Genomic DNA, 22,806 nt, shown 5'->3' on the forward strand with positions numbered 1-22,806 from the left:
CGGGAGCTCCCAGCATCCCTCGGGCGGCAGTGGCGGCGGCGGCTGCGAGGCGGGGTGGTGGAGGACCTTGTGCTGCGGGGCCGACAGCGGTTAGAGGTGTGAGGGCGGCAGGGGATCTGATCGGGAGCCGGGCCGGTGTGGCCGCCGCCGCCACCGCCACCATGCAGGAAATCATCGCCAGCGTGGACCACATCAAGTTCGACTTGGAGATCGCGGTGGAGCAGCAGCTTGGGGCGCAGCCGCTGCCCTTCCCCGGCATGGACAGTGAGCGCGGGGTCGGGGCAGGCGGGCGAAGGGCGCGACCGACTCGGCCCCAGGACCCCCATTCTCTGGTTTCGGGACGCCCTCCCCCTCAGTTCGGGAGCTCCTCCCCCTCGGTCCCGGGACTCCTTTCCCCCAATCCAGGGAACCCCCCTTTTCCCTCATTTGGACTAGGGAGCTCCCCTCTGCCCCGGGGGCTATGTTAAGGCAGTTTTCAGAAGGGCAGGACCACGTCCGGCAGTTCAAATAACTCTTGAATGAAGGCAGGTGTCCTGGGTTGGAAATCCTGCCCTCACTCGCACACACTCCCCAACTACAGGAAAGTACTAAGATATCCCCTTTCCCTACCTCCAGGCCCCCCACTTTGAGCGCCCTCTTCCTGCTTTCATCAAAACTGGGCCGTTGGAGGAGTCTTGCTGAGGGAAGGACCCATCTATCCCTCTCTGTAGAACACCCCAGTGAGACTCTCAAGCTCCATTGTTTTCCTAGGACTCGCACTCCTGGGAGCCCATCCCTCACTGTTTCTCTGGACCCCACCTCTGGGTCATTCATCACACTCAGGCAGCTGCATGAGTTCCCTTCACTGTCCCGCTTCGCGTGGTGGCTCCTGGCTTCCCCCCCACCCCAACTCAGGTGGGACGGGTAACACTTTATTTTTATTTCTTTTGACCGCGACCAGGGATTGAACCCGGGCTAGGGCAGTGAAAGCGCCGAGCCCTAATCACTGGACCGCCAGGGAGTTACTTGGAACGTCTAGCACTTTAAAAGAAACCAACAGTTTCCTTAATTTCTCTCTTTTCCAGACATACTTGAAATCTAACGCTATAGCATTAAACCTCAGAGGGCTCTTAGAGGTCATTGGGTTCAAGCCACAGGTGGGGCAGCTCAGGCCTGGGTGGGGGAGGGGACTTGCCAAAGATGGCTCAGCGCCTGGTGGCTCAGCTCGCCAGGGTTCTTGACCCTTCCACCTGCAGTTCCCCACGCCATCTCCTGTAACTGCCAGAGGACATGGGCCATAGCCCCACATTCTCCCACGTGTCCCAGGGCTGGTCAAGTCTCCCTGCAGCCTCATTCCCCCCAAGTGGCCACACTTCTGATGCACATGTGACCTCTGAGGTGTCCCTCTCACGCTGACACTTCTGTGTGAGAATGCTTACGCTCAAGAGATATAATTCAAACAGCCTTACTTTATACACACTCAGCACTGTCTCCACTGTACACGGCTCATAAGCCACTGCTCGCATTCAGATATGCACTCTTAAACCTACTCGTTGATATGCGTGGTCACTTTGTGCTTTTACGTGTATGTCCACTCACGCGTGGGCTTTTCCTGTGTTGATGGCACTAGCCTGATGGCATGGAACCCCCCGCGCAGGGCGGCTCTTTCTCTCCCTCCCCGCTCCAGCCTGGAAGCACAGATGCTTGAGCCTGTGAGGGCAGGCACAGAGGTGGGGAGCCCACAAACCTGTTCTTAGGGAGGGTCCAGGACATACCTGGCCACAGGTACTGCCTCAGACTTGGTAAGCGCCGTCAACATTCACTGCCTGCCTGAGATCACGGTCAGTGTGTTAGAGGCCAGGGAGGCCACAGCTCTTCTTCCCCCTTCCCTGCACTTCAGTCCCATCTTAATAAGTCCCATCTTAGTTATGCCCTGAAGGCATACTTCTTTATCCTGTCTGCCTAAAACCCGATCCCCAGGACTCTGGACTTCTGGCTTTAGGGAATGAAACGACCTTAACCTCTGAAAAGAATGAAGGCCCAGAAATACTCTTAAATGATACTTTTTTTAATGTAAGACTTCTCGGACTTTTTGAAATGCAAACGAGTGACACCCCTGTGACTCCCATCACTGGAACCTTAAATCTGTCCTAGCAAAAGCTGCCTGCTTCCAAGAAGCCAACGAATCTCTTGCAAGTTAGCAAGGAGAGGCACGTAAGTGGGCTTCAGAGATGGTGTCGGTGGATTTCCCATGATGCTAAAATGCCTGTTGATAGAGAAAACTGTGTGGGAAGGCACGGGCTATTTATTCTGGTGGCCATGGCAGGTGAGTCCCTGGGCTCCTTGGGACAGCCCTGGACCCCACTGACTTCCACTGCGCTCAGCTTTCATTCTCCTGTTCCCCTCACCAGGACCAGCTCCATCTGTGGAAGCAGAAGACTGTACTCCTTTAGTTACTGTGTGTTGGTATTGCATGTTAAGAGCAGTCCTGCTCCTGTGTCTTCAGTTACGCTCTTCCCTCTGGAATAGCTTCTCTGAGGCACCTGCCTCTACTCTGGAGCCAGTTCCTCCTCAGAGCCCCCATCCGCTTCTTTGTGCTTCCTGTGAGATCATTCCCTCCCTCTGCCTCAGGTGAAAGTGCCCCTGAATTAGCCCTCTGGGACGTCTGAGTTGGGAGTAATGAATTTCTGTGATCTTGCATTCCATCCTTCCTTCCCCCATCCACTCCGAACTCCTTGAAAGCATCTTGCTTATAGGAGATTCTCAGAAAGCCCTGAATAATTACTGGTCTCAGTGTGGATGTCTCATTTTGCAGGGAATGACTGAACTGAGCTTTTTCCTTGCTTGGTCAGGCTTAGCATTTTTTTGCCACTCTGTTTCCTGTGCCTTGACCCCTCCGTGGGTTAAAGGCCAGAAGGGTTCCCTCCCCATCTTCACATGTCACCAATAGCAGTTACACATCGCTTTGTTTGACACCTCTTCTCCTCTCTGCAGAGTCGGGGGCTGCTGTCTGTGAATTCTTTTTGAAAGCTGCCTGTGGCAAAGGTAAGAGACCCCTGGCTCCCGACGTTCCCCCTGAGGCGCCCTCCGCTGCCCTGTCCCCGGCAGACTCACAGGCTCTCAGGTCCCTGGCTCACCCTGCTTTCTGTGACTCGCGGTGTCCCTAGATGCAACTGTGGTCCAGATAAGCTAGGAACGTGGTGGGGTGTTCTGCCTGAAACCTGGAACACAGGCCTGAATCTGGCTCTGAGTCTGCCTTCTCACCTCACCTTCTCTGCAGCCACGAGCTGACCTGTGACATGGACAGAGGCCCCTAGCCCTGAGGTGTTCAGGAACTTTCTCAAGGTCACAGAGTCAGTGAGTGGCTGAGCCCAGGCCTTTTCTGATTCTACAGTGTACACAAGCTCACGTCCTCTGTGTACTCTCACCAAAAAACTCCACGATAGTGTGTCTCGTGGGGTTCTTGTTCATACTAACCAGGTCCCAACACAGGCAGCGTGAGCCAGACTCTCTGCTGATCCATAAGACGTACCACTGGGTGGGACCCTACATGCCATGTACAGGTCTGGGCATTTTTCTTCCTGTAGCCAAATTTATTTGGAAACTAAATTTTAATTAGAAGCTTGAATAGGGCGCACAGAATTACAGCACGGGGATGGTTTTAATGGATGATTTGGGCAAGTTGTGGTTCTATAACTCAAGTCATTTACTCTGCCAGGTAGATCAGCCAGGTTGACCTCAGGCTCTCTGGTCGGAACATCATTCCTCTGCTGGGCTCCTGGTCTCATTCCCTTGTCTTCTGCCTTTCTGACCCACCACTTTCTGTTAGTACAGCCATCCTTAACACAGGGCACTACGACTGTTTCTGTGTTAACTAATACAGTAGCCACTAGCTCCGTGTGCCTGTTCAAATTTAATTAAATAAAAAATGCAGTTCCTCAATCACACTAGTCGTATTTCAGTTACTTAGTAGCCATGTGTGGCTGGTGGCCGACACGTTGGACGGCATAGATAGAGAACATTCCTATCATTGGAGAAGGTTCTGTTCAGTGGGGCTGGTCTGGATCTTTCCCAGACACAACCTCATTCTGGTCAGGCCTTCCCAGTAGTCCCTCCAGGTCACCAGTTAGAAATGTGACTTTCCCAGGGTATGGCTCTGTCCTATTTGGGTGATTGATTGCTCAGGTTCTACAGAAGGCAGACCTCCCCCAGTTTGTATACGATGCATTTCTTCAGTTTTGAAGTTGATTTCTTTCTTACTTGTTGGAAGCTAAGTGGGCACTTTTTGGGGTTTGGGGGGTTTTTTGGGGGGTATAGTTGCTCTACAATGCTGTGTTAGTTTCTGCTGTATGGCGAAGTGAATCAGCTATATGTATATATTTATTCCCTCTTTTTTGGATTTTCTTCCCACTTAGGTCACCACAGAACACTGAGTAGAGTTCCCTGTGCTATACAGTAGGTTCTCATTAGTTATCCGTCTGATACATAGTAGTATATATATGTCAATCCCAATTTCCCAATTCATCCCACATCCCCTTTCCCCCCTTGGTGACCGTAAGTTTATTCTCTACGTCTGTGTCTCTATTTCTGCCTTGCAAACAGGTTCATCTGTACCATTTTTCTAAATTCCCCATATATGCGTTAATATACAGTATTTGTTTTTCTCTTTCTGACTTGCTTCACTCTGTATGACAGTCTGTAGGTCTATCCACGTCTCTACAAGTGACCCAATTTCGGTCCTTTTTGGGCTGAGTGAGTGGGCACTTCTAACTAGGGGTAGAGCCCACGCGGAGCCCAGGCTTCTGCTGGTGGTCCTCTTTGCCTTCTGTCTTTTAGGGCAGTGTTTCTCAAACCCCAGTCTTTTACGACCCCTACAAATTTTGCCACGACTGTGTATCACCGGAACTCTTCTTTAACTGAATTAAGAAAAACACTCCTCCCTTCCCCCCCACCTCCCTTAGGCTTCTTAAGTTTCCATCTTATGGAATATCTGTGGGATCATGATTTGATGTTTTAGATTTTCCTAAGACACATTAAAATAAATCCATAACTATTGAAACTTAAAATGTGTGCTCACATGCTGCCGAAAATCACACTGCCTTCTGCCAGGGCAGTTGGCCACCCTCCAGGACACGCTGCTTTCAGGGGCCGCCTGGGTCCTCACACCACACCCACCCACCCTGACCCATCTTCCTCGGCAGGGGGCATGTGCCCGTTCCGCCACATCAGCGGCGAGAAGACGGTTGTGTGCAAACACTGGCTGCGGGGGCTGTGCAAGAAGGGGGACCAGTGCGAGTTCCTGCACGAGTACGACATGACCAAGATGCCCGAGTGCTACTTCTACTCGAAGTTCGGTGAGGCGTGTGGCAGGCTCCCAGCACCCAGACCCCCTGGGTAGGGAGCCCCGGGAGGCTCCACCGAGCACCAAGACCTGGGGGATAAGCAGCTACTCAGGCGCCTGTGATGCCTGCCGACCTCAGCTGGCCCTTCAGTTATGGGCAGTTAGGGTTATTCTCTCGTAACCCCTGTGTCTTCCTAGTGCTTCTGTGTTTTGAGTGCTGGCAGGTACTTTGGGAAGTCGAGGCTAACCCGGTCTCACGGGTCTCATGGTGGGTCTCACGGTGGGTGCGGGAACAGGGCAGCTGGCTGGAGGCCTTGTTTCTGCTCCAGTGGACATTCTCCCTTAAATCAGCTGCTTCTTCCAGAGTGGCAGCTGGTTGCCCCCCAGGCTTGAGTCAGTTCCTTCTCTCTGGAAGTGTGATCCTGGGTAGTAGCTTGTCTTTCCTAAATACCCCTTAAGAATAGCTGCTCCGGGGCTGTCTTCTGGTGGCAAAGAACTGTCCTCTTAACCTTGAAAGTGAGATTGCCTTTGTTTCTGCTTAGAGGACACGTGGCCTTAGCTGAACTGAGTGAACTGTGTGGAGAAGCCAGGGTGGTGGGGCTGGCACAGGGCCCGGTGGAGCTGATGTGCTCCGTGATGGAACTAGACTCCCCTGCCTGTGCCCTGGGCGAGGTTGCCCAGGAAGAAGCCCTGTTGGTCAGGATGAGGGTGGGCGCTGGCCCCAGGACTGCCGGCCTCAGGCCCCGGGCAGGAGCCGGCAGGAGGCTGGAAGCCTGCTGCACTCTTTGTGACGGGCCAAGGAACGCTGGGCGTACGGCACGCTTTCAGAGCACTGTTGTCAGAGGAGACGTTAATTATTTCAGCAGCCCAACAGGCTTGGCCTGCTGGCTTATTAATGATAGTTGTGGCTTTTTTTGTAGAGGCAACATAAGCTGAGAAGTCAAAGCACAGACAGATAGGAAACAGGACTCAGCTTCCCAGCTCCCCACCCTCTCCGTCCTGCCCACAGCAGCATGGGAACCAGTAGCAGAAGGGGCAGCAGCTTCTCCATGGGAGCCATCTCCCATCTGGCCCCAAAGGCAGGAGCCAGCCCTCCTGAGTGGACTCCCGGGGGCGCCTCTGCAAGCTGGCTTGGGTTACCACCTTCCCTGCTGATGGCCCTGGGCCCCGCTGCCCTCCAGGCCTCTGTGACAATCGGCTGCCTGCACTTCCCCTGCAGAGTCTGTCCTGGTGCAGACTCACTGTCTGCAGCTCCTGGCACTATTCCACAGGTGAGGGTCCCCCTTCTAGGCACCGGAGGGACAGTGGTAAAGAGGACAGACGCCGTCCTTGCCCTGTGGTGCTTTTACTCCAGTGGCCCAGGGGATGAAGCAGCTGATTCACCAGTAGGACAAAGAGGAGAATTCACCATACGTGCTCTAAAAGAGACAAACAGTAATGGGGCCACCTGAGGAGATCTTGAGGCAGTGTGGGCAGGGACAGCCTCCCTGAGGAGGGGAGACCTGGGCTGGGGGCCAAAGGCTAAGAAGAACCCCTGGGAGGCCAGTGTGGCTGGGAAGGGACTGGTCTAGACCCCATAGGGGCTTGTGGGTCTGGAAAGGAGTGTGCTCTGAACAGCAGTGATCAGACTGGCCTTTTGTGTGTAAATGGACTGAAGGCAGTGCAGCTGCCCAGGTCGGCAGTGCCTGTACTTGGCTGAAAGATGCTGGTGGCCAGCTGGGCCCGTTGCTCCTGAGAGGAGCTGTCATAAAGGCTTTATCACATTCTACCGTAGGGACCCAGCTGTGAGTTCCCAAATCTTCCCCACTTTTATCGTAAAAGGTAGAGTCCTCAGGCCTTTCCCCTGTCCCATCAGAGCTCATCAGAGTGGAACGGTAATTTGCTACTGGTCTCAACTGATGCGTTTTCACATCTGGGCCCCCTACATTGCCAACACCTCTTTTGGGTGAGGGGTGGAGCCGTGAGTTGTTTGATGAGTGTGTACCCTGTGCCTGCCTCTGTCAGTGTCATTGACCCTCAAGGCAGCACGGACATCTGTGAGGGAAGGACCGTTACAGCCCACGTACGAGTCAGGTTACTGAGGCTCTGAGACACCCTGCCCTGGGTCTCAGGGCTCGCCGGGCCAGGACTGGACACCAGACCCACCTGGCCCTCTTTGCTGTACCGTGGCCCCGGCCACAGGAGAAGCACGGGTAGGTCTGGGTCCAGCTCTCCCAGGTGGACGCATGTCTGGTCTTCCCTGCAGGGGAGTGCAGCAACAAGGAGTGCCCCTTCCTGCACATCGACCCCGAGTCCAAGATCAAGGACTGTCCTTGGTACGACCGTGGCTTCTGCAAGCATGGTAGGTGTCCGGGTGGCTGGGCTGCCTGGTCAGAAGCCAGTCCTCCCTCCCCCTGCCCACATGCCCCTCTGCTTGTCCTGCCTCTTCCTGCAAAACGTGGTGTTAGGCATTGGGGGGCCAGTGAGTCTTTTTCACACCAAGTCACTTGAGCCTCCCCAGGTTCCCACTGGACCGCATTCTCACCCGTATTTCTGATGAGGAAACTAGTGTTTGAGAGGGTGTGTACCCTGCCCGCTGGCCTACTGAATAAGAGGCAGAGCCAGCACTTGAAGCCCTGTTCTTGCTTTCTGCCCCCAGGCAGCAGTGTGGGCAGAGCTCTGACTGGCAGAAGGGCATGAGGGTATCCCCTGAAGAGGGGACGATCTGAGTGACCCTGGTGCTTGGCTCCACAGGCCCCCTGTGCAGGCATCGGCACACGCGGAGAGTCATCTGTGTGAATTACCTCGTGGGATTCTGCCCGGAGGGGCCCTCGTGTAAATTCATGCAGTGAGTAGCCAGCCCCTGCCCAGGCCCTGCTGCCCCCGGTATCTCCCCTGAGTCCATCGGGGCCTTGGTCACTGGGTGGTGTCAGCACAGGGTCTGGGACAGGGGTGGGAGATGGGGAGGGACCACCACTGCTTCCTGAGCGGGAAGCTCAGGGTAACCTTTACTGTGTCCCAGACCGTCTAGGACTCAGATGAAAGCTCTGGGCCCTGTGCTCCAGAAAAGCTCATGTACATGTGACCTCAGATTAAGAGCCTGTGCCCTGAAGGAAGGGAGCTTCAGTTTCGGGGCCTCCTATATGGAGGTTCATAGAACCCTCACACGTGAAAGGATGTCCCCATTTCACACATGGGGACACTGGGGCTCGGAGCTCAGCCGCTGGCAGGGGGCAGGTGGTAGCTCCCGGTCAAAGGCAGATCTGTGACCTCTGGAGCCCAGTCCTTGCGTGGGAGGGCTCAGCGCTCCTCTCCTGGGTCTTGGTGCACCTCTGTCACTTTCGGTGGTTGTGGGGTGGCACTGGGACCGTAGAGTAGTGTCCCCCCGACACCCTGTGCTGCCTCCATGCTGCTGACACTTGCATGGAAGCAGAGTGTCCTGGTCGCTGCCACGTGGTTGGCAGGTGGCTGGTGCTCCTGACTTGGTCCCACTCCCTAGATGAGAGCCTAGGAGCCTACAGGTGGCCCAGGATTCCTCCGTGTGGGGTGGTGGTGGAGGGCGTGTCCCCCAGACCTCTGCTGTCAGAGGTCTAACACTTGAGGTGCCCCTGCAGGGAAGGGTGTTTGTTGGGAAGGCCTTCTGTGTACAAAGAGCCTCTGGAGAGGCTCTGACAGTACCAGCTGTGTTTCCCTCCTTTCTCTGAGCAGCACACTTGCCCAGGCTCGCAGCTAGGTGTAGGCAAAGTGGGTCTGAGTCCAGGCACGTCAGACCTGTCTTCCGCACCATCCCGAGCACCAGCACCCGCCCTACGTCCAGGTGGCTCGTGCGGCTCTGTGCTTAGCTAGAGGCTGCTTGTGATTTTCCCGGGGCCAGAACTCGAGAACCCTACCAGCCTAGCTCCTCTCTCACCTCCTCTTCTCCTTTTTCCTGTCCCCTTCTGCCGCTGGGTGACCAGCCCTAGATTTGAACTGCCGATGGGAACCACTGAGCAGCCCCCACTGCCGCAGCAGACGCAGCCTCCCGCAAAGGTACCGTGCCCCGGGCCCGCGGTGCTGCCGGGCCTGGCCGCGCCCTGGCCGCAGAACGCTCAGTGCCCCCGCCTCAGTGTGGGGCCTGCCGGAGACCCGGCTGGAGATTGTGGGAGGAGGCGGGAGAGGAGGGGAGTCACCCTGGTTCCTGCTGAAACTTCAGGGAATGGAGCAGTCTGCACCTTCTCTGGGCTGGAGGGCTATCTGCTGGAGCCAGATGCCCACCGGGCTTCTCTTCCCTTCTTGCCTGGCGAGTGCAGGGCGGCGTGGGCGCCACACGTCTGCCATTCTTGCTTGCGGTTCAGACCCTTCTCTCTACAAACGGGACTCCCAGTGGGGCGGGAGAGGAAGTGTGGCTGACTGGTTCTCTGGCCGGTGCCCAACTGCAGGGGGGATGCTGGGAACAGATGGTCGAGGCATCAGCTGGCTCCAGTCTCCTAAGCAAGGGGATCCCACACCCCAGCAGCGGGCTGCTCCCCTCCAGCATGAGGAGAGGGAAATGCCATAAACGAATGGGAATCTGCAGCAGTGACCCCCAACCAAAGGCGCCTTGGGTTTGGTCACAAGATGCGGGCGGGGGCCCAGAGGCAGGCTGGCCAGGTGTCCTAGGCAGGGTCTCAGCGGGCGGAGCAAACTGCCCAGCAATCGTGAAGCCTCACCTCTTACCTGGTTGGACTCTGAGCCCTTTGCCAGAGCCTGCCTGGCCCTCCTCCATGCCAGAGGCCGAGCAGCCAGGAGATGTGGCCACCCTCGCAGCACTGCCTGCCACCTTCAGGAGGATGTGGGATGAACCAAAGAGAACTCCTGTCAGAGCCGGGCATTCCCTCGTGTGGATGCGGCCATGACAACCTGGGGTTTCCAGCTTAGGGCTCCTGCAATGACGGGGCCACAGCCAGGGACCCACTCAGTCAGTCGGCGGTGGCCTTGCTGTCCAGGCCCCACCCCAGGCGCCCCCGTCCACCTTGCTCATGCGGCTCCCTAGCGGAGGGCCCTCTCAGCCCCTAGACCGCAGGTCAGCGTGTCAGCCGCCGACTGTTTTCTGTGACTGTTGCCCGCCGTGTAGGCTCTAAACACCTGGCTGAACCAAGCGTTCATCCTGACCTGAAGCTAGAACCTCACAAACAAAAGTAAGGCCTGCTCATGCCCTCGCCCTGCCGCCCCAGAGACTGCCTCGTCTCTTTGGTGTTTTGTTTTCTTTTATTTTTCGTTTTTGTGTGTCTGCATGGTGTTTTTCGGGCAGCGGCTCCTGCCACCGTCACCAGACGTTTCTTTTCCACCTACTCTCCTGAGCCGGGCCACCGTGGAAGCCCTTCTTCCTGCTGGTCACGGTCATGCGGGAGAAGTCCCGCCCTCTTTTTTCCTGTCCCCATTGGTAGTCTGCGTGCACGTGTTTTCCGCAGTAAAACCGTGTTGTATAACTCTTTCCAGCAAAGTAACAATCCGCCATTACAAAGGTCGTCCTCCTTGATCCAGTTAACGAGTCAGAACTCTTCTCCCAACCAGCAGAGAGCCCCGCAGGTCATCGGGGTCATGCAGAGTCAAAACAGCAGCGCAGGCAACCGGGGACCCCGGCCGCTGGAGCAGGTCACCTGTTACAAGGTGAGTCCTGGGGCCGGGGGTGTGGCCGGGGGTCTTCACAGTCAGTGGCTATTCCCTCATTCCCCAGAGAGTTAGCTGATTTTGAAAAATGAAGACATCTTTGTTTTTGCTGATTGAAAGAGTAAAACTGGGCCACTCCAGTGAGCTAGAGACCATGCTACTTCCATCCACGACACACTAAGGCCAGGTGAACAATTAAACACACGCTGTTGAATGAAAGGATTGTGCTTGCAAGAAAGGGATGGGAACCTTCCAGAGGCCGGGAACGAAGTGGGAGCACAAATCCAAGGAACAGAGTGAGCCCTGAAGCCTCTGGGTGTCCTCATATCCCAGGTGGGCACACCCAAAGGAAAGGGACAGAAGCTTTAGGCCCGCGTGGGGAGGAAATGGAGTAGAACCTCCACCCCCACCCACTCACAAAACGGGACGTTCAGGGAAAGGGTAAACTTTTTAAAAACTTACTGGAAAACTTGTCCATCTCACGCTCGGCTCAGGATGCAAAGGGGGGTGGGGAGAAAAGCCCTTCTGAGTTTGTCGTCACTGGCAGGCCCTTCCTTGAGTCTGGGCCTGTGTTCACAGCCTTGGTGAGGGCCAAATAGCCACAGACTGAGTTTTCTAATCTAAAACAGCCCCGGATGGGTGAGCCCCTGGCACCCGACTTTGAGAAATTTATTCTCAACCCAGGCCACACAGAATTCCCACAACTAAGGTTCCCCAGAATGAGCTCATAATAAAAATGGTAGAAGGAAACAAGCACCACCGTCAGCAGAAACCACCAACAGAACTAGACTCACAAAGATTTCAGATGTGGAGATTATTAGATGAAATACAGAATCAGTACATGCTTTCTGTAAAAACTTTTAGATGATACAGAAGTGTTTAGCGTACAGAGTGTTGCCCTTTATTCCCACCACTTTCCTAAAAGAGCCACTTTTACTCAGCTGTTCTGTTCTCATGTTTTGTTTTCAATACCCCTTTGCACTCCACAACTCCTACAGGGGACTCCACTCAGGAGTGCTCTTCTAAACTTTTATTCACACAAGCACAAGGACAATATATATTTTAATATAAATAGGGCCCTAGTATGTACAGTGTTCTGTAATTCCTTTTTCCTTATAACATATTCTGGATCTCTCTGTGTTGGTATAAGTAACTCTAATGTATTTCAGTGGCTACATAATTTTACCAGTTCTCTGTTGGTAAACAGTTCTCCGCCGGTAAACTATTAAGTTATAGTTTTTGCTGCTAAAAATAGTGCTGAATCTGACAGACATTTGTGAGCTCTTGTCTGGTGCCTGGAGCATCCATGCCTACAAGTAGAAGGGCAAAGTCAAAAAGCATATGCCTGTATTGTTCCTAGAACTTGCCTTTGGGAAGAGCTGAGCCACTGGTCACTTCCCACAGCCATCAGACACTCATTGAGCACCTGCTCTGTCGGCTCTGCACAGAAACCCACTGCTGTCACTCCTTCCCGGGAGGGGTCTGTGTTCTGAGGGAGTGGAAGGCAGGTGCCCAGACACCAAAGTTAAAAGTGCCCACGCATGTAGGGAAGGCCTCCCAGAGATGGCTGAGCCTGAGCCCTCACAGGTGAGGAGAGTATGGAAGGGGGGGCTGTGGAAGAAGGTGAGGGGAGACCAGACAGTTCTCAAGTACAGTGAGGAGACTTGGGTGTCCTGAGTCAGCTGAGCTGTCCTGCCTCCTCCAGGACTTGTCGGCAGGGCCTCTGAAGCAAGCTCTCCTGAGTCCTGGAACCTTAGAAAGATGGGGCTGGGGGTAGGGGACGAACCTAACCACCTCTTCCTACCACGGGCACAATTGATATTAAAGCCATCTCAGGGGAACCCTGATTCCCCAGGACCAGCCGCAGAGGCCAGTGGACAGGCCAAGGGCAGCACGCAGGGCCGCGGAGTCCCTCCCTCTGGTTGTCACACCTGCCAAAGGTCCAGCTGGCAGCTACACAGGCCACTTGTCCACACGAGTTACACCTACAGAGCAGAAAGACTTGAAAACATGGGGACTGTGCAGTCGGGGGAATAGAACAGGCCAAAGCCCCGAGTTCCAGACCAAGGAAGCAAGGACTGGGAGGGCCCTGCGTGGGTTAGCGCGGGTTGGGTGCCCCGGGTGCCCCGACGTGTCTCCCGACCCCTTGTTCAGTGCTCGAGGCTGCCACTTCCTTATAATTCCCTTCTGCTTTCTGAGGAGTAACAAGAACGAATGAGGACAAGCTAAGGAAGGGTATGGATAATCAGCCGGGACAAGTCAGGGTCCTGCTAGATTTTTTGAAGTGATTCTACCGGGTCTCTTCCCCCAAGTCTAATCATTGTCCCGTCTCTCTGATCCTGTGACCCAAACCTGGCCCAGGGGTAGCATAGGCAAAAGTATGCACGAGCCAGGAGGGAAAGATCTTTGGGTGCAGCCCACCCTCTGTCCACGCAGTGAATCCCTGAGTTGGGGGAGGAGCCTGGTGGCTTCTGTTGTGTTGCCGCCTCCCCTGTCTCAGGGGAGTCCCAGAACTGTGCCTTAGAGGTAAGTGACTGGCCAGCCATGCAGAGGGGCTTGGTCCCTGGAGAGGCGGGAGAGCTGTGGTGCCACGGGCTTCTCTTCACCCCGCCCCCCACCACAAGAGTCCGCCGTGGCCTGCGTGCTCCCTTCCACCTGCTGAGCTGCTGGCTGCGGTTTCTGTGCCACTCTACCTCTGGAGCTCCCTTTCCCTCATGTTTGAATGAAAATCTGTGCCGCTGAGAATTTCAGAGTCCCTGCTCCCTGCTCCCAACCTGGAATTTAGCGGGTGCTGCCTTAGTTGAAAATTGCATTTGAAACAATGTGTTTTTTTTGTTTCCTCCTTCCCTTCCTGCTGTTTGCAGTGTGGTGAAAAAGGACACTACGCCAACAGATGCACCAAAGGGCACTTGGCCTTTCTCAGTGGACAGTGACAGCAGCTGGAGCCAGCTCAGAGCAGCCCGAGGGGCCCCGTTATTGGGGACCACTCTGGGCCATCTTTGGGAGTGTGCATTCAACTGTTTGATGCTGGTACAACTCTGGCTGGAGCTGGCAGGCAGGCATACTGGGTTTTATTCTGAGGGGCTACATCTGTCAGTTTCCCTATCATTTTGCTGTAATCTTTTTTTTTTTTAAGGGGGACATGTGCTCCAGTTCGGTCCCTCAAGTTGGGATCATGTTTGTCTAGGCATCAAGGCCTCCCATCTGGGACTCTGCACACCACCCTCTGGGGAGGGAGGACGTTGTGGGGAAGGGCTTGTGCGCAGCAGTTCTGTGAGGAAGGTGGCCCTTCCCCTCAGGGCCTCCTTAAACACCAGGGGCTGCTGGATCATTTAAAGCTGTGGCCAAGTCACACCTGCTTCCGCCCTGTCCTGCTGATCAGAGGCCGTGCCTATCCATGTGATTTGAACGAGACAGCCCTTCAGAGCAAGCAAGTGTGGAGTTGCCTCTGCCGGTCCCGCTCCAGGGTGGCAGCAGTTGAGAGGACCATGTAGGGCTCTTGAGTGTGATGGCCTTTTTCCTCTGGGTTTATTTTCTCGGGGCACTTGCTCAACAGTGTTTAAGGTATACCTTAAGCTGGGGCTGCAGACACCCTTGAAATAGACGATGCAGTCCATCTGTGCACCTACCTCCTGCCCCATCAAGCATCTGCACCGTCAGACACCTTTGGCCTAGAGGAGAGGACCCTGCCTCTGAGCCTGGAAATATGAAACTGGCACCTGCAACCTGCTGGACAAGTGGGCCTATTCAAGTTCAATTACAAGAACAATTTTTATGAAGTTGATTAAAGCTTGTTTTTTAAGCTCTGTCTCATTACTTCGGGGACTCCATGCTGAGAGGATTCTTGCTAATGGCTGCATTAGCTGCCTGGCACGAAGCTTTGACATTGGTGCTCGCTTTTCCGCTTTTGGTGAATGTGTCTCACGACCGGAAGTGATGCTGTCAGAGGAAGAAAAGGCCTTTGTACTGGCAGCCTGTACAGTCTGGAAGCCTGGCCTTTGGGCCAGCCACCTGGCAGATGTCCTTTATTTCTGATGTTGAATACTTGTTCCTTCAAATTCACATCTTGCAGGAGGTAATTAGCCACAGCATCTCACCCTATACTCCATGAAGTATATATGCTTATCGCACACCCCCTAATAAGAAACTGATTCTGACCTTAATTATCACATTGCTGAAGGCCTTCGTGAAGGATAAAGAGGGTGCTGGATACAGCAGTTGAGAGCTCCTATCAGGGCCTGTGCTTTCCCTTCCCGCCTCCATCATCCCATTGAGCTTCCTGCAAGTGAAGCTTACTTACCAGGACCAGGGGGTCCCACACATCCCAATTCCCTGATACCTCAATACCCCAGGATGGTGCAGAAAGATGGGGAAGGGGAGGGCATTTTTAGAAACGAGGGTTTCTGCTTTATATTGTGAAAGTGTCAGCTGACAAAAGGCCAAAAATGAGGCACAGAGCAGGAAAACACCTCGGCACTGTTGGCGGAGGCTCTAGGTGACCCCCCAGCACACTGGGACGAGATCTTGAAGCTCCACGGTTCAAAGCCCTGGGCTGTCTAGGAGCTGCAGAATGACCCCACCCCACCTTGTGCAACAGGAGCTCCTATAGGGCAGGGAAATGGCTGAACCAGTGAGGCAGTCCGCGTACCAGTCATCTTTTATTGGGTGTTAATTCTCCACTAGGATATAAAAGGATTCAGGGGTGCCAGGCAAAGGTCATGGTCAGGAATGCAGAGTGCGCCCTCTTCAGTGGTACTTGCGTAGCCGCTCGTGTTCTGAAGTTAGAAAGGCAAAATGGTAAGTTTCTTCACAGGTGGGGGTGAAGCCATCCTGAGAATTCCTTTCAGGAGATGACCCAGAACCTACTTGTGGAATTTACAGCTAATCTGCCACCTGGCCAGCCTCTTCCTTCCCTGAGGGAACACCCACTCAGAAAAACAGCACCCAAGCGCCCACCCTTCAGGGCCAGCACTGCTCTGGATGCCACAGAGTGGCAGATGGCTCGACACTGGCAGAAACAGCCCATGAAGCCCACTCAGCGGCCACCAGACATCTCCCACCAGACCAACTCCTCTCATGTCTCAGCACCAGAAACAGCCACGCTTTTCCAGAGCACCACACAGACACTGGACTGTAGCACTCAACCTATTTCCCTCTTCACACTGGCTGCTAGGAAGATAAAGCCAAGTTTTCCACCAACCTTTGGCAGAGCCTGCAGTGGCTGATAGAATGCTGCCTAAGTATTACCTTTACCCCAGCTTCATCTTATTTTTCCTGTCTTTCTCTTTGCCACAATTTTTGCATTTAAAATATGCTATATTCTGAAAAGTCCCTCCAAGTCATCAGCTTGTCTGCAGGGTGATGGACTTAATAAGGTTGAAAGTGAACCAATACCACCCTGTCATGGGAAACCCCACTGAAGGCAAACCAACCCAGAAGAGACTCACTGAGTTCCTTGTAAGAACGGCAGTAGTTGAAAAGCACGTAAGCTGCAAGCACCATAGAAAGCCCAGCGATGCTCCCTTTCTTCACGTTGATGTACTTGTTGTAATACCGGTAGTAACCTGCAAAGCGGAGAGGAGGCCACTCCTCTGAGGGCACATTCTACACGTTCTAATAGGAGAGGGCAAAGCTGAGGAAAGGCCTGGGGGCAGGAAGAAACAGTACACAAAAGACAGCCACAGGGTAGCCAGAATTATATAGAGAAAAACATCAAGACGGGGGCCCCTGAGGAGGCTGGCAACCACACAGGCTCCCAAAGGATGATGACATGATGACACAGGACTGCTCTGCACTTTAAAATGCACAGACCTGAAGGATAGACCATTTCAAATACTCATCTTGAAAGTTCTGCCTGGCAGGGAGATGAGCATTATAGACTCATGTCCCCTGTGCTTCCAACTCATTTTCCTCTTAAGTCTTATGACATTTCTTTAAGACAGAGGTACTGGTACCGATTCCAAGCAATAGAAAACATTTCCTTGTCTGAAATATCTCAGAGCCAGCCTTTGATAGGACCGATCAAACATGGAAATTCGAGGGCTAACAATCTCGCTCTGTCCTTCTCTACATAACTTACTGGTCTGAGACAAGGCTTGTACTGGCCAAAGTAATTCAGGGCAAAGAAAGACCTGTTTGCCCTGAAGACGCAGAGATGTGCTTTTATTTACACATGCCCTTAAGGCTCTGACCTCTTTGAAACGCTCCAGCAATGCCTTTAGGGGTGAAATCCCGCATCAGTATCCAGCTTGGCAGCTCCCCTAGTTTGACTTCCAGGAGCTTCTTGTCCTTCAGCGGTACTGAAAAGGAAGTGCAAAAAAACACACACTGGAAGGTCTCCCAATAACACAAACAGCAACCTTCTGTGTCACTTATTTCAACCATTCAATAAAGGTGCATTCAGTAACATTACTAAATAGAGGCTGCATATGAGCAATATTATAAATAAACATGTCACACCAGATATACTATTTTAAGCCAGAGTCTATATAATGGCAGAACAGGCTTTTGAATAAAAGCTTGCTGGGAATAACTATGTAAAAAGAGAACTAAGGGCCATGAGGAAGAGGTAAAGCAGAGGACAGATGCCTTTATAAGTAGGAGTGGGGGAGACAGAGAAGCTGGGCACATCTTGGCCAAAGGCACACAGCATGCAGGCCACGGAGGCAGGGTTCCACCTTAGGTCTGGCTCTCATGCTCCTGAAGCCAATCTGATTTCTACCTCAAGCATCCTACCTCAGACCACAGATGTCAAATGACTTAGTAAAAACCACTCTAAAGACCCAACAGGCCCCAGATCATTTTCCAATGAGAATCTGGGACAGGAACGGCTCCTGGTTGAGGCCATACTGTATTCATCTCTGGGCTTAAGAGTAACATAGGAAGGGGGCCAGGGAGGGGTTGGCCCTGTGAATATCCAGATGCTCTTAAGGAGAGAATCTTTCTTCCCCTGTCCTCTTCCAAAAGATCAACTTTAAAAAGCTGTTTGGGGACTTCCCTGGTGGTCCAGTGGCTAAGACTCTGTGCTCCAAATGCAGGGGGCCCAGGTTCAATCCCTGGTCAGGCAACTAGATCCCGTATGCTGCAACTAAGATCCCGCATGCTGGGACTCAGGCTCCTTAAGGACCATCCTCAAGAGTCCACTGAGGGGAATCCCACAGGTCTCTTGACGTCTCCCAACCCTTATCAAGGACAAGGGCCTTCAGGCTTAATGGCAGCTTCTACTCTGCTACAGGCTGTCTGGAGAATGAGACACATGGCCTTGATGGACCAGAATGACTGCTTGTCAAGAGGTCACAAGTGACAGGTGGAGGCACACCTGGTTTTAGGGTCATGGTTCAGGTGGCCTGTCCCCAACAAACTGGTCCCAACCTTCCATCTAGACTTATCCAAACACATGGAGCACCTACTGTGTGCTAGGCAGCCTGCTAAGCACTGTGGGTACAGCACTGACTGCAGATGACAGCCTTGTGCTCAGAAGCCAGCATTCCATCGAGAAAGGCAGCCATCTCAAATCCACTCATCCTCCTGGGTTCACCACACTTCAGCCAAACCCTTTTCTGTTTCTCAGATGCAACAGGATTATTTTCACCTGAGGGCCTTTGTATCTGCAGTGCCCCTGGATCATCACAGGGCTATCTCAACTTAACCGTCATCTCCTAGAAGGCCTCCTGCCTTGCCCGCCTTATCTCAAGCACCAGCACTTCCTTCCTATGTAACCTCTGAGCTCCAGTTTCCTCCTCTGTGAAATGGCTTATTCCAAGGTTTGAAGGAGAATCTATGTAAAAGCATTTGGAACATGCTCAGAACTGTAAGCTATTATTATTACTGTTGAAATCTCTTTAAGGTCCATGTGAAACATCCAAGAAAAAAAAAGGGAGGTGGCAGAGAAAGAAATGGCAAATAACTGAACTTTAGGACATTTATAGGGCTTCAGGGATTAACTGCACCCTTTAGTTCTTTTATGAACAGAAACTGTGATTAGTTTGGTAATACTTTTGAAATGTGAAATAGTCTCAAATGAATTTCAGGAATGTTCCAAATCAGGAATATTGAGTGTCAATGATATTGAGCTCAACATCAAACAATAATGTCATCTGAGAATGACCTATACCCTACTCTGTCACCTTGCCTGTGTTATTTCAAGAAAAGTTTAACAAGTACACATCTTACATCCCAGTTTTGTCATCACTTGCATTAGTAGGCTTTTAGTCCAAGAATTACTATACCACGTCTCTTGAGTAAGAACATGGTGGCTACCTTTGCTACACTCTCAAAGTCTTCTTGCATGCAGGGAGGAGTACAAACATGTCATTCTAATACCAACTGGCTTTAAATATGGCAATGTGGTAGGGAGGGGACGATGAAGGGACAGATGGAACTAGAATGGCAGAATGCTGCTAACTGTTGATGCTCTGTAACGAATACAAAGCATTCATTACATTATTCTGTTTTCTTTGTATTTGAAGTCTTCCATAATAAAAAGGTTGAAAATGCTTTTAAAAATAGAACTATGTTGGGACTTCCCTGGTGGCCCAGTGGTTGAGAATCCGCCTGCCAATGCAGGGGACACGGGTTCAAGCCCTGGTCAGGGAAGATCCCACATGCCGTGCAGCAACAAAGCCCGTGAGCCACAACTACTGAGCCTGCGTGCCACAACTGCTGGAACCCACGAGCCACAACTGCTGAAGCCCATGTGCCACAACCGCTGAAGCCCGCATGCCTAGAGCCCGTGCTCCACAATGGGAGAGGCCACCGTAATGAGAAGCCCGCGCACCACAACGAAGAGTAGCCCCCGCTCGCCACAACTAGAGAAAGCCCGCAAGCAGCAACAAAGACCCAATGCAGCCAAAAATAAATAAATAATTTTGAAAATAGAACTATGTTGGGGAAATGTGCAAGAGAAACATAGAATTTTAAAAATATTTTCAACTGGTATAAGGCTGGTGACTCAAAAAAAAAAGTATTTAGGTCACTGCTAGGCCCAGTGAAGCTATTTTTTCACATTCACACAAACTATGAAAACATATTCTCATTCTCATATTCAGGGGCTGACACAGTGCCTTGGCACATCACAGGAGAAAAAAGCCAACAATTTATTTTTCTTCATATTTATATCTCTGTACTATGAAGAAAACAGCATTTCCATAACCAAAACTAAGAAATTTATAAGCACAGAAAAAAAAATCACATTAGCCTTAAGGAGAGCCAAGTACAGCACCATCACAAAATTCCAAGAGACCATCAGATTCATCAGAGATGCATCTACACTTATTCCGAAGTTTCTCTTTTAGTGGAAGGCAAAGGCCTTAGTCCTTGGCAGCCATACTGAAACCCTCCCCCAACACTCCTCTGCAGCGGCTGGTTCACACCAGTAGAGGATGCTGATGAACAGAGCAGACTCTACCATGGAGTATTCTGGATTTACTGCCACTTTGAAGCTGTGTGCCCTTGGGCAAGATACTGCTCTGTTTCCTCCTTTGTAAAATAAGGGTAAGAATAGTACCCACCTTAGCTCTAGGTACTATGTAAATAGGAATTATTATCTGTCTTTCTGCTTATGAGCTATCTAAAGGTGGGAGGGAGTTCCCCACACACAGTTCCTGTTTATGACAGATTTTCAGTGAAGGCTGAGAAAGGACCACAGGTTCTTGGGAGGGCAAGTGACTACTTGGCTTGATTTTATGACTTCAAGAAGCATACTGTCCACCTATATGGAGAGACATGGAAATGCCAAGTGTCTTCTGGGTGCTAAATCCAACTCTGGGGTTGGCCAGAGCAAAGAGTTTTAGGTTTTGCAGGCCACACAAGGTCTCTAACATAGTCTTTTTTTAACAAATTTTTATTTTTTATTTTTTTTATTTTTATGTTTTTGGGCTGCGCCGTGCAGCATACGGGATCTTAGTTCCCCGACCAGGGATCGAACCCGTGCCCTCTGCGGTGGAGTCTTAACCACTGGACCGCCAAGGAAGTCCCTTAACAATTTTTTAAAAAACAGAAACTATTCTTAGCTCACAGCATACAAAAACAGGCCACATGAAATCCAGCCCATTGGCCATACTTTGTCAACCCTGATCTCATCTATCACTGTTAATTGGTATTTCCATCGCTTTATTTGCTAATGGACTAGTGGCGTTATGCTCTGGCAACAGACACCATCTGAAAGATCATCAGTACTTGGACTCCAGTTCCTTCACCTGCGTGATGCTGAATGGGCCAGGTGTGACATGACCTTACCCAAAGGTCACGCAGGGAAAGCTGGACGACTAGCATTCAACTGTGGGTCAGGCAGTGTTACAAGCACCTTACATATACTAAGTTGTTTAACCCTTAGTTCATAGCACTCTCCATCTCCACTACAACCCTCTGCTTAAATAAGATACCAAGTCTCAATGCTTCCTTTTCACATGTTTTCTGTTTAAACAACATAACCACCCTGGATAAATATTCTCATGCCCGTTTTAACAGATGGGAAAAAAGCATCACTCTCATATTTTTTGATCCCCTTTTCATTTCTCCGGGCTGAAAATAAGAATATAGAAACTGGGGTAAGACACACATAGATTAGTCAAAATTCTGCCACTGTCACGCTGTGTGACAGCAGGCAAGCCACACCACATCTCTAACCGTTATTTTCCTCATCTTTAAAATGGGATCAACGTTCCCAGCACTGATCCTGACAAGGCTACGGTGAGGATGCAGGGCTAAAACATGGTGGCTTCCGTATTTAAAAAAAAAAAAACCAGTGTGGACGGTCCGATTTATACATGCATGTCATCGTAAAGCTTGCTGGTCATAAGGTCACCCTTGTGATTAAAGCTCAGGTTACCACGAGGCCCCAGAAACCTAGGTTTGAATCCCAGCTCAGCCCACTCACTACTAGTGACCTTGAATAGGTCACTTCACCTCTCTAACGCTATTCAACATATATATACATGCGTCAAACTCGACGTGGTGTCAGGCACCATCCTAGGCATTAGCTCCTCTTGGAACTTAATCTGAGCTTCGAATTTGAGCGGAGGGCTCAGGTGCAAAACAAGCGCCTAGGTTGCGGCAGGGCTGAGCAGCTATTCCTCAGCGGGGAGAGGAGGGGTGGCCCGAGACAGCGCATTCTCAAGACCCGAGGCGCCTCGCCGAGCTGCCGTCGCCCTCCCCGCCACAGCCGAGTGGCGCGGACCCTGGGCAGGCGGGAGGCGCGGCGGGGCGAGCTAAGAAGGGTTGGACGGCGTGGGGCCCTGGGCAAAGGGCCCGGCGCGGCGAAGGTCCTGAGCGAAGGGCAGGCGGCTCCGGCACTCGGTCCCTCCCCTCCAAGTGCGGCTCTGAGCACTGAACCCCGAACCCCGACTCCTGCCTTTAACCTGGTAGCCCTAAACCGATCCGGAAACTTACCGATTGACGCCATCTTGAAGTCCTGGCTGTCCGGTCCTCCGGGCCGCGCGAGGACTGCTGGGTAGGGAGCATGCGCCCTGGGGGCCGGGAGCAGAGGCTCACGGGAAGCAGGTCGCGACTGGTACGAGGCTGGGACTTCAGGTGCGCCGTGGGGTGAAGGGCGAAGAAACTGGAGGGCAAAGCGCCGCGACTCCGCAGTTGGGAACCTGGGGGTGGTGAAGGAGTGGGAGTGGAAGTGGTAGGACTCAACCTGGGCTCCCAGTTCTGGGAGGAAAGAGACTGGAAAGGACACCCCCCCCAAAAAATAATAATAAAAGGGAGGTGAGGAAAGAGCATCCTAGCTTTCTTATTTTGTCGTGTTAAATTTGTTGTGAAAGAGGACAGGAGCATCTTAAGACCCTTCCTCCCAACTGTGCTTGATGGGAGATTAAAGGAATCCCCAATCAGCAGGAAAAGCCGGTGTCCAGGCTTAGGCTCCAAATAGGTTTGAT

At 52.3% G+C, this 22,806-nt stretch overlaps 2 protein-coding genes across 7 annotated transcripts; one reads left to right on the forward strand and one right to left on the reverse strand.

Annotated features, from left to right (window-relative positions):
• The first annotated feature begins 12 nt into the window (after nucleotides 1-12).
• CPSF4 (cleavage and polyadenylation specific factor 4) lies at nucleotides 13-14,729 on the forward strand. Of its 5 annotated transcripts, none has more exons than XM_004316729.4 (8): nucleotides 13-264; nucleotides 2,974-3,024; nucleotides 5,181-5,333; nucleotides 7,566-7,661; nucleotides 8,054-8,147; nucleotides 9,256-9,328; nucleotides 10,757-10,927; nucleotides 13,792-13,995. In XM_004316729.4, exons 1-8 carry the CDS (start codon nucleotides 162-164, stop codon nucleotides 13,858-13,860), a joined length of 810 nt encoding a protein of 269 aa, XP_004316777.1. In that variant the 5' UTR covers nucleotides 13-161; the 3' UTR covers nucleotides 13,861-13,995. The 5 variants fall into 5 exon arrangements, with proteins under 5 accessions (XP_004316777.1, XP_019786214.1, XP_004316778.1 ...); XM_004316730.4 differs by having other exon boundaries at nucleotides 14-264; nucleotides 10,832-10,927; XM_019930654.3 differs by having other exon boundaries at nucleotides 14-264; nucleotides 10,835-10,927.
• Nucleotides 14,730-15,566: 837 nt separating this feature from the next.
• On the reverse strand, nucleotides 15,567-22,473 carry ATP5MF (ATP synthase membrane subunit f). 2 transcript variants are annotated; one of them, XM_004316731.4, is made up of 4 exons: nucleotides 22,316-22,455; nucleotides 17,119-17,226; nucleotides 16,375-16,491; nucleotides 15,567-15,702 (listed from the first exon to the last, which is right to left on the reverse strand). In XM_004316731.4, exons 1-4 carry the CDS (start codon nucleotides 22,326-22,328, stop codon nucleotides 15,674-15,676), a joined length of 267 nt encoding a protein of 88 aa, XP_004316779.1. In that variant the 5' UTR covers nucleotides 22,329-22,455; the 3' UTR covers nucleotides 15,567-15,673. The 2 variants fall into 2 exon arrangements, with proteins under 2 accessions (XP_004316779.1, XP_004316781.1); XM_004316733.4 differs by lacking the exon at nucleotides 16,375-16,491 and having other exon boundaries at nucleotides 22,316-22,473.
• Nucleotides 22,474-22,806: the final 333 nt, after the last annotated feature.

The sequence above is a fragment of the Tursiops truncatus genome, chromosome 15 (assembly GCF_011762595.2).
Source record: "Tursiops truncatus isolate mTurTru1 chromosome 15, mTurTru1.mat.Y, whole genome shotgun sequence".
NCBI classification, from domain to species: domain Eukaryota; kingdom Metazoa; phylum Chordata; class Mammalia; order Artiodactyla; family Delphinidae; genus Tursiops; species Tursiops truncatus.

Bases quoted from the DNA above. Each gene is read 5' to 3' on its own strand.
- CPSF4 (XM_019930656.3), top strand. From the start codon at position 162: ATGCAGGAAATCATCGCCAGCGTGGACCACATCAAGTTCGACTTGGAG. The intron at 9,329-10,831 runs GTACCGTGCCCC...TCTCCCAACCAG, and splicing joins AGACGCAGCCTCCCGCAAAG to CAGAGAGCCCCGCAGGTCAT. The intron at 10,928-13,791 runs GTGAGTCCTGGG...TGCTGTTTGCAG, and splicing joins AGCAGGTCACCTGTTACAAG to TGTGGTGAAAAAGGACACTA.
- ATP5MF (XM_004316731.4), bottom strand. The intron at 16,492-17,118 runs GTCAGAGCCTTA...TCCGCTTTGCAG, and splicing joins TGCTGGAGCGTTTCAAAGAG to GTTACTACCGGTATTACAAC. The intron at 15,703-16,374 runs GTGAGTCTCTTC...TTCTAACTTCAG, and splicing joins CCGTTCTTACAAGGAACTCA to AACACGAGCGGCTACGCAAG.